The sequence below is a fragment of the Ascaphus truei genome, chromosome 5, assembly GCF_040206685.1.
Source record: "Ascaphus truei isolate aAscTru1 chromosome 5, aAscTru1.hap1, whole genome shotgun sequence".
NCBI lineage: Eukaryota > Metazoa > Chordata > Amphibia > Anura > Ascaphidae > Ascaphus > Ascaphus truei.
In genome coordinates, this window is record NC_134487.1 from 126,961,635 (window position 1) to 126,978,258 (window position 16,624).

At 43.0% G+C, this 16,624-nt stretch overlaps 1 protein-coding gene across 20 annotated transcripts in view; it reads right to left on the minus strand.

Moving 5' to 3' along the window:
* MYBPC1 (myosin binding protein C1) overlaps window positions 1-7,215 on the minus strand; it is a 120,640-nt gene extending 113,425 nt beyond the window's left edge. For all 20 annotated transcript variants that reach the window (XM_075600654.1, XM_075600653.1, XM_075600650.1 and 17 more), the window contains exons 1-2: window positions 7,197-7,215; window positions 6,948-7,073 (exon numbers count right to left, since the gene is read on the minus strand). In XM_075600654.1, the coding sequence (XP_075456769.1) occupies window positions 6,948-6,972 (25 nt within the window). In that variant the 5' untranslated portion in view covers window positions 6,973-7,073; window positions 7,197-7,215. The remainder of the gene's footprint in view (window positions 1-6,947; window positions 7,074-7,196) is intronic.
* Window positions 7,216-16,624: the final 9,409 nt, after the last annotated feature.

The following is a 16,624-nucleotide window of genomic DNA, read 5'->3' on the forward strand; positions in this document are numbered from 1 at the left end:
ATTTGCAGATGAAATGGAAAACAAAAATCAAAATGGCTGCCAGTCATCCAATAGGAAGCAGCAATGTCTTGCCCTGATGACATTGCATCTTGCCATTGGCCCACAGGACTGAAGCTGGCCCAGTGGCCATATTGATTTCTCAAAAGGGAAAAATGTAAGCAACAAATACAAACATAATTTCTCTGGACGGTCCCAGAGCTGACAATAATGACATACAACAAACAAACAAGGCATTGTTAATCTTAAGGGCATTACCCTCATACATATTTTTTTGTTGTTTGGATGTCTATTCTGATTAATTAATGATCTTAATTGGACATTAAAAGTAGCTGGCTTGCTATTAATAAGTAAAATAGCATAATTCAGCCAGGGAATTGTTTATTTATTTATTTATTTGTGTCACCAGCCTGACTGCCACCAAACAAATCAGTAAACTTAATAAGCCAATTTGCAGATCAGTGAAAATGGAATTTGCAGTAGCTGCCAGGCTCTTAATTGGTTACTTAACTGCTCCTGAAATCCAACTCCCTGCAGACTGTGCAAAATATCTACAGAGGGTGTATGAATATTTTTCTACAGGAATTGCATAATTGTATTGTGTATTATAAATATGACAAAGAATTCATACTAACAATTAGAAATATTTCTAATAATTTATATTTTCTATGATAAATATGTAGCCAGGGTCCCTGCGGTCCCCCTGACTTCCAGTTCTCTTCCCCCTTACCTCCAGCTTCGCGGGTGTGCTGTGGGGGTGAGCGCATCACCGGGAGCTCCCGGTGGCAGCTGCGGCAGGGCGCCGCCATGTTTGCTGTGTCCACGCATTCGCGGAGTGTCGCGCTTGCGCAGAAGGTGTTCGGCGGCCATGTTGGGGTTGGCGCGAGGTTCGAGCATGCGCAGTCAGTGTGTGGAGTCCCGGCGGCCATTACAGATTGCGCAGGAGCAGATAGTGCTAGCGGCGGCCATTACAGCTTCGCACATGCGCAGTGGAGATCGTGCACGCGGCCCCCATAGCAAGGAGCTCTCCAAGGGACTACAACTCCCAGCGGCCCCAGGGGCTGGAGCACAGGTGACTCATTACAGCCAATAGGACTGTAGGATTCCTGCAGCAGAGATATAGATACATTGTTGTGTGCTGTTTGTGTGTGTGGGGAGTTGAAGCTGGGAGTGAGACAGGGGAGGTTGTGTGTGCAGGGGTCAGGGACCCAGTGGGGGAAACAGGGTTACATATATTATAATAGGTTCATGTTTACATTTTCTGTAGGTTTACACCTTACGCACCTCAGATACACACATGCAAAAACTAAGATAGATGTTCCAGGTTTATTTAACTAGCTACTAAATCAGGGATTGGCAACTCCAGTAGTCAAGGCCCACCAACAGGTCAGGTTTTCAGGATATCCTTGGTTCAGCAAAGGTAGCTCAATCAGTTGCTCAGTCTTTGACTGCACCACCTGTGCTGAAGCAGGGATAGCCTGAAAACCTGACCTGTTGGTGGGCCTTGAGGACTGGAGTTGCCCATGCCGGTACTAAACTGTGATAAAGTTGGATCCATTTAAATAGCCCTCATCTCTAGACCTGAGGTCTAAAAGGAAGAAGTATTTTAAAAGGGTCCTTTTTTCCCCAAGACTGCATTACATGAAAAGTATCCATAGTATCCTACTGGTTACCAGTCAGCACAACAGAAGGAGAGTTTTGATGCTAATCACATGATTTCCCCTGTACTTAAGTGGATCAGAAGACCCCAGTAAATATCACATCAACCCTTAACCACTAACTTCCCGTAAGTTTTTTCCAAATTGGTATCCTTTAGGAATGTGATTGTGATACTGTATTTCTATCCTTTGCTTATTGCATAAGACAGAAGTCAAGTCTAAATAAATCCATAATGTATAAGCAATCACTTCTGTATGTGAGATCAAATCATATGTAAAATACTTGGTTCGATTTTTGTTCATCAATTTATCATTTTAGCTCATCATTGGAGAAAAATCTCTTCTGTAGACACAGGTGAAATAACAAAGCCTTATTGGGAAAATTAAACTATAGCTTTTCTGAGGCTTACATTAAGTTCTTAAGAATAAGTTATTAAGAATAAGTCGCCTTATTCTTTCCACTACCAAAGTAACTTGCAATGCTGCTCCAGCCAGAAGCATTGGGGTTCTACTGTAAGGCTGACTCAACTTTCATTCAAGATCATAACTTCTGAACAGGCGTTTGCAAAACCTTGGGGTATGTTGCTTCGTATTTGTCCTTATCTCCAAGAAGTTACAAATGGCTACATTGGTTCCAGGTGTCTATCATCACATCACAGATCCAATTAATTGGGACACATAATACACATGTAAATCACACGCGCCACTCATGAGAAACTCGAGCAAGATGTTGGCTTCAAATCTGAGAGCGCACATTAGGAGATGATGTATTATTGCATGCATCCGCTGCCTATGATTTAGATTCTGTTTTACTAGTCAGCAATATGTCCCATATTTGCTGGCGCACTTTATCTAGTGAAATAAATGGGTATTATTCAAAATTGATTTTTTGTAAAACATTCAAGCAATTAAAAGATAAGGGCTTTTGTCGGTGTGTGCATTGATGGGTATATATATTTTTCCTTCTGTTGTCTGGTGGCATCTGCATTAAATGTTTAAAAAACCCACGTATATCTGTTAGCCATAACGTCTCAGGCACAGTGGATTTGTTTAGTGCACATGCAAGTGAGAAAAATGACAGAGTTAGGGAGTTATTCAACTGCGATAGTGCAGATCGGGACACAATTTCACGGAAAATCCCATTGAAGCCAGTGGGAGTTTCATGGGACTTTCTGTGCGATAGTACTCCAATCGACAGTAATTTAGTTAGTTTAATGAATAGCCTCTTGGATTTAGAAATGGATACATCCCAATTCTTTCTACTGCATCACCTCATAAACCTTCCCCATATTGTTCACTGGCACAGGCAAGGTGAGGTGCAATATACCCATTTATGCCCATATATTCAAAATACTTTTTTTTAGTCTGAAATTACACACCATTTCTAGGCCGGGATACAGAGAGTCCTAGATTTATTGTGATGCTACTATTTTTTTAACGAACCAGCATAAAACAACGTTGTAGATGTTGATACAAGTAATGTATTGCTATTACTTTATGTATTACATTGCCATCTTGATTCTGTATGACATTTATAAACTTTCACCCAGCTTGTCTGATAATATCAATTGTTAGTTCAAATAATAAAGGGATCATCTAATATTGAAGTACTCATTTACTTCGGCCTTTCGCAACTGGACTAACATGGCTATTTCTAATGAACCCAAGTTTGCAAACCCAGCTAAATTTGCCATTTTTGAGCTGAATGTGCGGCATTAGCAGAGTTCACAAGGGATTTGCTAAGCCTTTTTAATGCAGACCCTGAAATATGACTTTTATCGGAAAGGAGATAAGAGGGGAGAAAGTTCTAATTGAATGTGCTTATTAACTTATACACTGCCCGAAACACTCATCTATACAACGTGTGGGGAGATACCTGTGAACACACCTGAGATACCTGGGAAATAATATCAGTGAAATATGCAAATAGGCTTATTTTAAAGATATCTCTCAGTCTCAGGAGTGCTCAACTCCTGCCCTCAAGCCCCCTCAACAGGCCAGGTTTTCAGGATATCCCAGCTTCAGCACAGGTGGCTCAATCAGAAGCTCAGTCAAAGACTGAGCCTCTGATTGAGCTACCTGTGCTGAAGCAGGGACTGATTGAGCCACCTGGTGGAATGAAATGCTGGTGTATTAAATGCAGGCTTGAGGACTGGAGTTGGGAACCCTCGCTCTATCTCTCGCACAAGCCTTATTTCAGGGTCTGGGGTGACTTAATAATGCTTTTTGTGTGAAATTCCACGATTTTGGTGGGCAAACTTATAAAAAGTATGTAAAACATTTGCGGTTCACTTTTGTACACATTCACACATCTCTACATAGAGTACATGTCCAAAAAGCAAAAGAGCCATTGGACACTGTAAATATATTTCCTGTTAAACTCTCAACTTGTGATATGTAATAAATGTGCTTGCCCTTGTATGGTACAGAACAGGAAATATCTGTCATAACAGTGTCACATTTATCTTCTAAATGAATTTGAATGACATTGTGCTTTAATGGTTGAAGGCACAATGCTTTGAAACAATGGAACAAAGCTGGGTGGATACCATTTTGAATGGGTTATACTGTAGTATAATAACTGTTGTAGTGATAGGTCTCTCCTAATTAGATTGTAAGCTCCTCGGGGCAGGGACTCCTCTTCCTTAATGTTACGTTTATGTCTAAAGCACTTATTCCCATGATCTGTTATTTATATTATCTGTTATTTATTCGATTACCACATGTATTACTACTGTGAAGCGCTATGTACATTAATGGCGCTATATAAATAAAGACATACAATACAATATATTACTTTTGTTCTTGAAACAGTAAGTGGAAGACCATGTTTCTAATAAAAGAGCGTTGGTACTCAGTACCACATTATACCTTCGCATTTGGACATATATCCCTATCCAATTACAAATGGCAGTGGATATTTCTCCGCTTGTAATACATGCTATTGGTTTCCTTTCCCTTTGACGGGGATGGAATCATATGCAAGGAACAGGATATTGCAACAGAGCATCAACTAACGCGTGGCCGAAGGAGCTTCCAATGTAATTATTTGTCACATGAGGCATGGTGAGAAAAAGGAACTATTTATCAAGAAAGGGGTCGAGGTAGAAAAAAATATCAGTGTAGGGCCCCCTTTTGTAAATGTTTTCATGTTAGTCACGTGCAACTTAAAAACAATGTAGAAAAGAAGAAGCACACACAAGGCTAATGGAGAGTTAAAGAAACTTCAATCTGTATTAAAACATCAGAGCTAATGTACAGGTAATGTTTCAGGACTCTAGGTCCTTTCCTCAGACCCAACACCTCTGATGATTTAATACAGATTGAAGTTTCTTTAACTCTCCATTAGCCTTGTGTGTGCTTCTTCTTTTCTACCTTGTTTATCAGTGTTTGGATCCAACCTCGGGACGCCGGGATCATCAGGCGGTGAGCACCACGAGCACAATACGTTTTCTTTATTTTTATTAACAGTGGTGTGCCACTTATACCTATTTTTGTTCAGACAAGTGCAACTTGCTATCCCTGCACGGAATGCTTGTGAGTTTACATGAAAATTGTACAAAATATGTTTTTTTGAAGCAATTACACGTACAGCAACTGCATGGATGCATTGTAAATGTAGTACAAGCTGATGAGAAAGTCTTTTTTTTTTTTTTTTAAATATACAAGATCTGGTGGTGGAAACAGAGAAAAGTGGCTGTTCTGCACTGCTCATCATCACCATGGAAATGTAAGTGTTCAGAAAAGAGAGGTACATTTAAATAAATACAAATGAAAATACTTTTCTAGTAAGGATTGTAGTAAACCTCCCAAATTAGATCTCCCTCAGGTATCATGGAGCACGATGTGGTTTGTGAGTCAGGTGTCCAACAGTTTTATCTCTAAGAGACTGCCTTAAAAGGGAAATATTCGTCTCCAGTAACGCATTACACGTATCAAGTGGCAAGTCCTTTCAATGCTAGAAAGCCTGAAAGTATTCAACAATGCATCTCATGCATCTATACAGTGATCAACCTGTCCATTTTTGGTCTGAATAGTGAGCCAAGAAAGCGGTTGCCTGTAACAGATATTTTCAGAGTCATAAAGCTAAAGCTGGATTTCACAAGTTCCAATGGTGAACATAAGGATTCGAAAATAATCTCCTGGAATGCTTTTCAGTAGAAAGATACTCCCAATGGAACTTTATTTATAAAGATCACTATGTAATCATAGTCCAATGCTGTCCTGTGTTACAAGAGGTGCAATGCTTCCTATCTTAAATAATAAAAAATCATGTATCATAATAGAACAATGGTGATGTTGAGGCAATCATTAGTAGAATGGAATCATCTTGGAGAACTACATGTATAATTACTTTATTCACTCCGAATATTTTTAGATTAACTCGTGTCAATGCAACAAAACAGCCTTGTCTTTTCAAGCTTGGAAATAATTTAGTTACATATAGTGAAGAATGTAATGTTTGCTAATTGTCCTACATAAAGCATTGCTGAGTAATGAATGGGGTTTACTATAAAAAGAAAAAGTTAAGAACTAGCTAGTTTTGTGGAAGCTAATTTTCTTCCCTAATTCCAAATGTGCTCAGAAAACCCACAAATTGCACTAGAATTGTACATCTGGCAACAGGATAGGCAGACAACATTGAAGAGGCGCCCACACAGGTCCCCAGTGCCTGCCCCATCCTCTGTCTAGAACATCACAGCATATTACTGTATAACTGCATACAGTATATCAGGATTCTAGATGACATACAAATGAAAGCACAGGAATGTGTATCTTAGTTTTCATTCCTTTTTATTCTTCAAATAAGATTTTGCAGCCAACCTTGGGTTAAGGAAGTATAGAACCAGCAACCCACTCAGTGACAACAGTTTCTTCCTCAGTTACAGTACATCTGCTTGAGACAGCCAGCTGGCTTTGCATTGCTAAGCTACAAACAGAACATTTACCATCAACTATGTAATATATATTGGTGTCATGGAGAGGCAAGAATGTGTCTTATGTTAGATCTAGTTTTTACCTGTGTCTATACGATCTTCACGGTATAATTCCCCTTTTTGCAAATATATATGACGTGTGCTTATTTTAGCATACAGACTATATAACCAAAGTATTGTAGTTATTACTCTGGTATGGAATTATATGTCAGAAAACTAAACCGGTTTTGTATTGTAAACGACATACTTTTGTTATAGGGGTAATTCCAATATTAATGTCAGTTTGCATTTTTCTTTTCCCTAAATTCACTATAAAATGCTGTAATTAAACCACCGTTTCATGCAAAATACTCACCTGTAGTCTTGGTTGGTTCTGGCATTTTAACAATGACTCTTCCCAAAGAGTATTGTGCCTTCCAGAAAAGAAAAGCAGTTCACCAGGATTCAGATAAACAAACAGTTGAGGGAGTTGCAGATCAGTCTGAGAACAGAGAGGGAGAAGAATTTCTCTACTTTATATACGACATTGAAATATCACTCAAATAGCACCTCCTCTGTTTACTATGCAAACATTTAGGAAATTGACAGTTATGGGAACTCTTACATCTGTTGTCTGCACTGTCTGCTCTCTCAGCTTTTGGAAAGAATCTTTGTTGCATCTCATGTGGCAGATGAGAACATCTCAGAGGTTCTAAATACAGCAGCTCACATACATACACAGGAATCAGACATGGAATTAAAGGCCACAAAGGCATCCTTGATGATGAATGCTCTTATGGATAATACCCAGTTAAAGAATCCCATATGTATGTAACCCTTGTCTTGCCCATGACTCTAGGATTCCAAATATAAGCTGTACATTTATTGGTTGAGGTGCCTTGAAAAAAGAAGTGGTACTGTTCTGATATTAATACATTCTAATTATGTTAAAAAAAAATCAGTATATACTCTTAGGAACTAGTTTTACAATGATCTTTTTACATTTAAAGAGTCTATCCAAGCAACTTAAAAAAAAAAAAAAAAAAAATACACCTTTTTTTGTTTTAATATATGCAGCATTTAATTACCTTTATTGAAAACTAATTACCTAAGCTGCCGATAGATTGGCAAAATCCTGTTTCCCAGGGTTCGCTAAATGGCTGCCTTTCAGTTTCAAATCAATCCTTCAGCCAGTGTAACTCATCAGCTACACGGTATTATTATATTACTAAGGTAACATGATCTATTGTTACAGTTTGCAGCTCAAACTGCTGGGAATATTGGCAACAAATTATTACAAATAGGAAAATGTTACAAAGATCTTGCATTGCTGGGGAGGTGTGCTAAACCTGCTATAGAAATAAAATCAAAGAATCAAGAATGCTCAGTACAGTAAAATTCATTAAAAATACCATTGAGTTGAATTTTAAAATAAAAAAAGGTAGTACGTATTATCTAATACTACAGAACTGATTTATTGATGTAGGATATTGCTTGGATTGCGCCTTTAAAGCACCAGTCCAAGCTGACGTTTTCCACCCCCCTTTAATATGTACATCAATACAACCCACACAATTATACTGTCTGCTAGATAGAGGGTAGGGCTCATAAAGGGGTGTGCCAGAGCCTGTTTAAGTAGAGGCAGGGGATGTGACTTTGTAAATGGTTGCTATAGAAACTAAAAAATGCTTGTTACTTTAAAATACATTAGAAATGTCAGTTGTTAAAAAAAAAGCTACAAGTATTTTCTCATAAAAAACTCGTGTCGGATATTGCTACAGTAGGTCGGCAGCTTTAAGTCCCTCTGTCTAAAAATGGTTAAAATATTGGTCCCGATATGAATACAAAAGTAGTTGCGCTCCAGGTTTGTAAATAAAAGTAGTGGTAATCCATACCCCTCATACTATCACACTTTGACCACTGTGTATATTATATTTTTTGTATATTGTGTATATTATATTACACGGAAGCATTGCATGCTGTGTACCTATAGTTGTCAAAATGAGATCATGCATGAATGAAAAATGTGAACGTGAAATGAAGCCATATCCAGCCAGGGTTTTCTGTGGGTTCACGACCCTCACCATGTGCGATTAGACAGCTAAGATAACACTGATCGCCCATGTGTAGCCACTGCCAGCATTGGGAAACATATGGGCCCATATTTGTGCTGTTCCATAAGACATCTTATGGCACTGAAAGTACCCTTACAGCCCATTCATTTAAAGGGGTGTATTATAGAATAGCGCGGCTTAGTAACTATGGCCCACATTATTTGCATTACTAAATTCTTAATGTCAGGGATTAATTGTACCTATACATTTTCTACACAAGATTGAATATTGCTGCTTATTTGTGTTTTTTATTCTTTACCGGGCCCTGTGAGAACCTGCATGGGAACTGTCCTCTTACAGGAAAAAGCATTTACAGGTCGTAGTTTATCAGTTCAGATCACTAATCTCACAGTGGGTCTAACACATCACACAGCTGCACTCTTTCTTTCTTTCTTTCTTTCTTTCTCACTTCATCCCTTAACACAGCTTTTCTAATACCCTTGGTTAACCAGAAAGATCACACAAATGAAGGCTATCAGTTATAAAAGACATCCCTGCCGGACCCCGCACTCTACCCATACTTTATTAGTTAGAAAGCTATCCACTTGCACTCCACCAAAAATCCCCTTATAGAGTAATTACATTTGTCTTATCAATTTTTCTGGCTGTCCCATTCTTTCCAGGATCTTCAAATGAAATTGGTGGGACAGCTTACCGTAAGCCTTTTAAAAATCTATTGTGGTGGCTGCCAAAGTCTGCTTCCTATCCTTATTATTTATAGTAAATTTTATCCCTTAGTATAGACAAGTTTTTCCGTGATTTGCCTGCTCATCACAGAACATACCTGCTCTTTTTCCCCACTATTTTATTTACAATTAATGTAATCCAATTTGCCAGCATATTTCGCTATAACCTTATAACCTGAGTTCAAGAGATATAGGCTTCCAATTTTTAGGGTCTACCTGTGTCAATACCTGTTTACATACTCCAACAAACTCATCTTTCATTAGGTCCCAGAATTTTACAAAGAATTCATACAGTATCCTGTCACTACCTAGCATCTCACTCTTACCACTCTGTCTGATCACCTCTTCAATTTTCTGAATATGTATGTCTCAGTCTAAGTACACCTGATCCTCTTTTGAGATTTTAGTTTCCAAGCCTTCAGCACATCTTCCTCCAGATTGTCATCCCTTCTTTTTGACCCATACAACTCTTGATAAAAAAAACACCTCCTTCAACATTTCCTTGCAACCAAACTTTTCCTATCCATTCACATCTCACACTTGCCATCCTCTCTTTCCCTGCATATCCTTTTTTGAAGACAAAAATGGAACACTTCTCCCCTTTCTCCGCTTTGGCTCTAAATTATACTCATTCTTTCTCTAATGTAATCTTTCATACAACCATTCATATTGCTTTTTCACTCTCTCATCATCCAGCAATAACACATTCAACTTCCACACACTCTTCCCATACTCCATATTCTTACCCAACTTCACCTTGCACTGGAGCCATACATGGTTAGAAAAGATACAATTTTCTGTCACCACTGACAGAACCTTCACATCTCTTGAGAAGAGGCAAAAGTCAGTCCTAGACCTTCTATCACTATACCATGTGAACATTTTCCTCCCCTTATTTAGGAATTTAGAGTTATCGCGCAAACTATAGTCCTCAATAATCTTCTTTAAAGCTCTGCTCATGCTGTCAAGCCTCCCATCACACCATATCCTCTCTCTATCCGTTGGATCAATAATACAGCTGAGTGGTCTGAAATGCCACCAATATGCTGATGACACCCATATCTATGTTTCTTTCCAGGGCTACGCAGGGACAGATGTTGCCACACTGACAGCGTGTCTAGATTTGGTGGCAGCATGGATGGAGATGAAGATGGAGATGATGGAGATGAATTCGCTGAAGCTCAATCCTAACAATGATTATGGGTTCAGCAAGAAGAGTATGGGACAGGGTGTGTGCGAACTTCCCCCTAATCAATCGTGTACAGTTGCTGCCCGTGTACCAGGTTCGGAACATCAGCATCCTCTTTGACCAGAGTCTCAACATGGGAGCCCAAATGGCTTCAGGTGTTGTTTGTTTTTGTTTAAATCTGAGGCTCCTGTCATCTACCTTGAGTCACTGGTCCATGCCTTTATGTGTACGCGGTTGGACTACGGGAATGCCTTATATTGAAAACGATGATGTGCCTGATATGGTGGCTCCAGCTTGTGCAGAACGCTGCAGCTCAGATGCTGAGAAATGTTTTTCACTTTGAACATATCACTCCCATCTTACGCGATCTGTACTGTCTTCCAGCGATCTTTCGGGTTTGGTTCAAGTTGGCCGTAATGGCCTTTAAAACCTTGCAAGGTCAAAGGCCTGCCTATCTGCAGTCTTGTTTAAAGCCGCGCAGGGATACTGGCTAGGATCTCAGGTCCCCAGGGGGGTCCACCTCTCCATGCCAAGGCTACTGTACCATACACTGGGTGGGTGGAACTTCTTGTGTGTAGCTTCAGACGTTTGGAACTCACTCCTGCCAGAGCTCAGGTGTCTATATACTTTATCACTGTTTAGGGCTCGAAGAAAGAGTACTTACATCTTCCTTCTGGCTTTCCCTGTCTAACAAAACAATTGTATATCATTTTAATTTGTTTAACTGTAAAGTATTGTGATGTCCCCTTAAATGGAGGTGTGTTTTTACTCAAGTGGAGAGCTTGAGCCCAGCACTGAGCAGGTTAATTCAGAGACGTCTGTCCTACTGAATCTTCTCAGTTGGCTCGTTAGTCTTTTAAAAAGCCTAAAGCTCTCAGTGCAAGGAGATCTCTAGTCCAGGGAGACACCCTGGATGGCTAGAGATATCACACGTGTACGACCTATCTTTAATCAGGGAAAGTACTTGACCTGGTCCGCTGTGGAGGAAAACCTGTACTAAGGATCCTAGCTCCCCAACCATCAGATAGGGAATTAAGACTAATGACAGTCAGGGCTCCCTACAGGAGCTAGGTCTGTTTATTTTGCTGCTCCCTTTTTGCTGACACCTAAGCTGTGTTTTTGTTGTGTAAACCCACTGGCTAATAAAAGCCTATTTTGATTTCCCCTAAACTACGTCTCATTTTTTAAACATCTGCACACATCTCCTACAGGGTTCATGTTAAAATGGATAAGAAGTAAAGAGTGACACACTGTTCTCATTTGCATTTCGTTACCCAGAATCCCTCACTGTAGTGGAGGCACTGTATGGTAAGCGATACTGGGGAAAGACAAGGTGACAGACCTGTCTGAGACATGCAAATGCACCACGAGTGGAATTTTTATTCACTGTATACTGCACATGGAGGGTTTTTTGTCACTTTGTTTTACCCACCATAACTTTTTTAATGTCCAGTAATGCTAAGTACATTTTGCAATTCATTTGAAGAACTCCAAATATGCAAATGATGTGAATCATTATATCAGCCATACCTGTACACGTTCATATTACCCTTACATTTAATGCTGACATTGAGCATCTCCAATGATATCACTGCTATTGTAATACCATCAGTGCAGAGATTCCCAACATTCAACATGTTGTACTCCTAAGGCTTGGTCCCTACTGGCTACTACAGCGCTCGCAATGGCAGGCGCTGCGGGGACAAGAACCACCCCTCCATGGGCCCGGGCCCGCTGCGAAGGGGGGCCACCGCATTGCACGGCGAGTTTTTCTTCCAGACCTGAAAAATTGAGATGGACACGAATGACGGAGCACTGGGCCACGCCTCCCGGCGTTTAAGCCAATGAGGGCGAACCTGACGGGTGACATCATGGCTTGCATAAATCTAGCTCATGCTTCATTTACAGTATATCCCTCTACTAGATCCTTTTGCATTAACGTTATAGACTTGCCATTGTACTTGTCACAGAAAAAAAAAAAACGATTTGAAATAAAACACACAGTTTTGTGTTGTATACTGCTGCTGGTACAGAAGCAGCATCTTTCATAATCAGACAAACCTTGTGCCAACAACAAAGTCCTTGATATCCACACCATAAAACAATGTCCATAGCACTTATTCAGAATACCTGGCAGAACATCTAGTCTGTGAATATTTCGATGGACAGCAGTGAAGTATGAAATTTAGTAAAAACACATTTGTGTGTGTTGCTTTAAACAAACAGTATGTACTTCTATTCTGGCAAACTCTGGAACCATGCAAATGATGAGTGGGACACACGTTAACTCAGGCTACTTAAGTAGCAGACACGGGTCCTGATGCAGATCTCAGTACACTTTGCCTGCATTCCAAAGTAGGTACTTGGAGTACAGTACTGTAGCTTCCTCCTCTTCTCTCACTGCTCCACAGCTCAGAACTGGACAGGAAGCCCCCACCACAAAACACACGCAATTATCCAGACCCTACACATTTATGTTAATAGGAAACGGATCACTGCGAAAGATAATTAAGTAGTCCTTACTTTTGGAAACACTACGGGTCATATTTCCTAAGCAGTACTTAAGTAATAATCCCCAAAGAACAGGGCATTACTGGCTAATAATGCCCCGGCTGAGGGAGTTGAAGGTCCAAAGAAATATTTATAGTTTATTAACAAATTATTCTACATTTTCCTGAACTTTTGTTTTCCTTCTTGGACTCTACCTTGTACTAAAGTTTATTTTGAACCTGTATACACACATTAGTCTCCCCCTCACTCCCTCCCATCTCTCTATACACATACTACAGTCTCTCTGTCTACTCCCCCCTCGCCCCAATCTCTCTATACACACACTACGCAGTTCTTGAGAGCTGCTGCTCTCACTGTCTGTATGATGAGTGCTGCAGCTCTGAAAGACGATAATTCTGGACATTACTGGAAAAATAATGCCTTGAAATTAGCCAGACAGATTTCAGAGCTGACAGAAATTATCAGTGTCTTAGCCTATAATATTCAATTTGTTATTTTTATTTATTATCTTTTACTTATAAGGCACCACCATAATCCGCAGTGCAGTACAATGTGGGAGGGGAAAAAAATAACATTCTATGATTATACATTGGCTATCATCATCACTCTGAATGTGAGGTTGCAGGATAAAAGTAAAATACTGTAAAGGAATCGGGAGAGTGTTGGATGGTTCTCCTTAAAAAAGTGTCTTTAAGGAACTTTTTAATATAGGTACAGAGTGGTGGGGGGCCGGTGTCAACTGCTCTGACCCCCCCCATCGGGCCAGCATCAGCCCCACCCCCGCAGCACACTGGTGCACGCGTGAGCAGTGGCGTGATCCCTGCAGCGGGGCTGGCGGCAACTGCTGTGACCAGCCACCGGGCCCCCCGCTGCACCGCCACCCCTCCCCCCGCATGACAGGGCTGTCCCGTCACCCCCCGCAGCCGCTAGACAACTCACGCAGCCGCGGGAAACCCCCGTACTGCCGCCCCCCCCCATCCGCAGCATTGTTCCCCCACCCCCAGTACCGCCGCCACCACCCACAAGCACCCTCATGCCGCACCCTCCCCCCCCTGCTGGTAAGTCTGATTTTTGAGGGTGTTTAAAATAAATATTAAAAAAATAACCCACGGGGGTTTCCCGCGGCTGCGTGGGTTGTCTAGCGGCTGCGGGGGTTGACGGGACAGCCCTGTCATGCAGGGGGAGGGGTGGTGGTGCAGAGGGGGGGTGTGGCGGTGCAGCGGGGGGCCCGGTGGCTGGTCACAGCAGTTGCCTCCAGCCTCGCTGCAGGCATCACGCCACTGCTCACGCGCGCACCAGTGTGCTGCGGGGGTGGGGCCGATGCTGGCCCGATGGGGGGGGGGGGTAGGTCAGAGCAGTTGACACCGGCCATGAAGCACCTGTCTCGCAATGCAGGTCCCACGCGAAACGGGGCTTCCTCTGACACCGGCGTGCCGGAAGCTTAACCCAGACTACTTCCGGCGCTACCACAGGTAGACAACGCGATTTTTTTTGCAGTGATTTCTTATTTTTTTTTAATTAACAGGCGCCCGGCCGCGCGTGACCCACGGGGCCAGGGACACCAGTACCTTTTCTCCACCGCTGTTGGCGGCCCTGATTAAGATCAATGGTGTAAAGCACATATATCGTAACCCAGTTTATAATTGGTATACATCATTATGCATAAGGCCGCGTCCATGTTTAGTGCTTGCGGGCGGAGGCGCGCTTCCGCTCGGCACTGAGCCCCTACAGCCGCAATGAGAGCGGCTTTAGTAGGGGGTCGCCTAAGCTTCTGCGCGCTCGCGGAAGCGTAGGTCTTAGGGAAATTTTACATTTCCCCGCTTGCCGGCGCGCAGGTCCGGTCACGTGAGCGGTTCGCCGAATGAGGGCGAACCAGCTCCGTGACGTCACTGGCCCGCCCGCCGACATGCCCTCGACGCACCCCCGGACGGCACCCGCTTTCCCTGAGCCTCAGCGCGCCTCCGCACGCTAGCAGGAACCCTGGCCGAGGCCTTATGTGTCTGGCCAGGGTGAGCATCGGGGCTTGAAACACTTGCAGAGCAAGCAAAATTGAATTTGCCGCCTCCAAGCGCGTCACGTAAGCGGTTCACCTAATGAGGGCGAACCAGCTCAGTGCCGTTGTGGCCGCGCCCCCAGATGAGCGTGCACCTAGCCACAAATTGCATGGCCGAGGAGGGCGCAGCGCTCGTGTGCCAGCACGCCACGCTCCCTCTCAGGCTTTGAGATTTTGAGATTGGCATTTGTGACGGAGGCGTGGCCACGCCCCCGCCGGCGGTTCAGCCAATGAGGGCAAACCAGCCACGGGACGTCATGGCCACGCCCCCGCAAACCTACCACCACACCCTCTCCCGTCACAAACTTTCTCTCTCCCCTCAGACAGCAGATCGCGGACTAGCGCTGTGCATGCGCCGCCCCCCCGCCGGGCGCGTGTCACAGTGCTGACTGGGGACTCAGCCTAAAGCCGCGCTGATTACAGATGCAGGGGGTATAGAATGTCAATAGGAGAGTGTTCTGTCTTTTTTTTTTTCCATTTTATTTCCTACTATGTGCGAATAGCTGAGCTGTTATGAACACTGTAATGTCAATAGGTTTCTATGCCTGTATTCACTAGGAAGCAGCAGAAAGTCTTATAGCTCAGTGGTTATGCTCCAGTGGACCAGGGTTCGATTCCTGGCTGGGATGTTTATTTTTCACGTTCACACGTTCACCCGTTCACTGGGAATTAGAAATCTACCTTTGAATTGTAAACATGAAAGATTAAGAACTGTAAGGGGCTCATTCACTAAACTTCGATAAGTTGCTTATAGCACTATAAATGCCCTTAAAGTGCGCTATTACCTATGTTGCTATTCACAAAGCTCCGATAACAGGGCATTATCACACTGAAATGGCTTTTCATCTTATACTATATTAGTGAAAGCACTGTATGTTTGCCTGCCTGCATGCATGCCTGCCTGCCTGCTGGATGTCCGGTGTCCCTAGCGGCAATCTCATTGGTCCCTTGGCCCGCCCGCCCCCGCACACCTCTCATTGGCCTCACACACTCACACCACCCCCTTGGCCCGCCCCCCACACCTCTCATTGGCCTGAGGCGGAGTGACGGGCCAAAGGTCCAAAAAAATAAATAAAACACACACACACACACACACACACACACACACACACACACACACACACACCTCTCTCCCCGCTCCAAATCACCTCTCTCCCCGCTCCAAATCACCTCTCTCCCCGCTCCAAATCACCTCTCTCCCCGCTCCAAATCACCTCTCTCCCCGCTCCAAATCACCTCTCTCCCCTCCCCAGCGGCATCACCTCTCCCCCCGCTCCAAATCACCTCTCCCCGCTCCAAATCACCTCTCCCCGCTCCAAATCACCTCTCCCCGCTCCAAATCACCTCTTCCCCCTCCCCAGCGGCATCACCTCTTCCCCCTCCCCAGCGGCATCACCTCTTCCCCCTCCCCAGCGGCATCACCTCTTCCCCCTCCCCGCTCCAAATCACCTTTCCCCCTCCCCAGCGGCATCACCTCTCCCCCCTCACCGCTCCAAATCA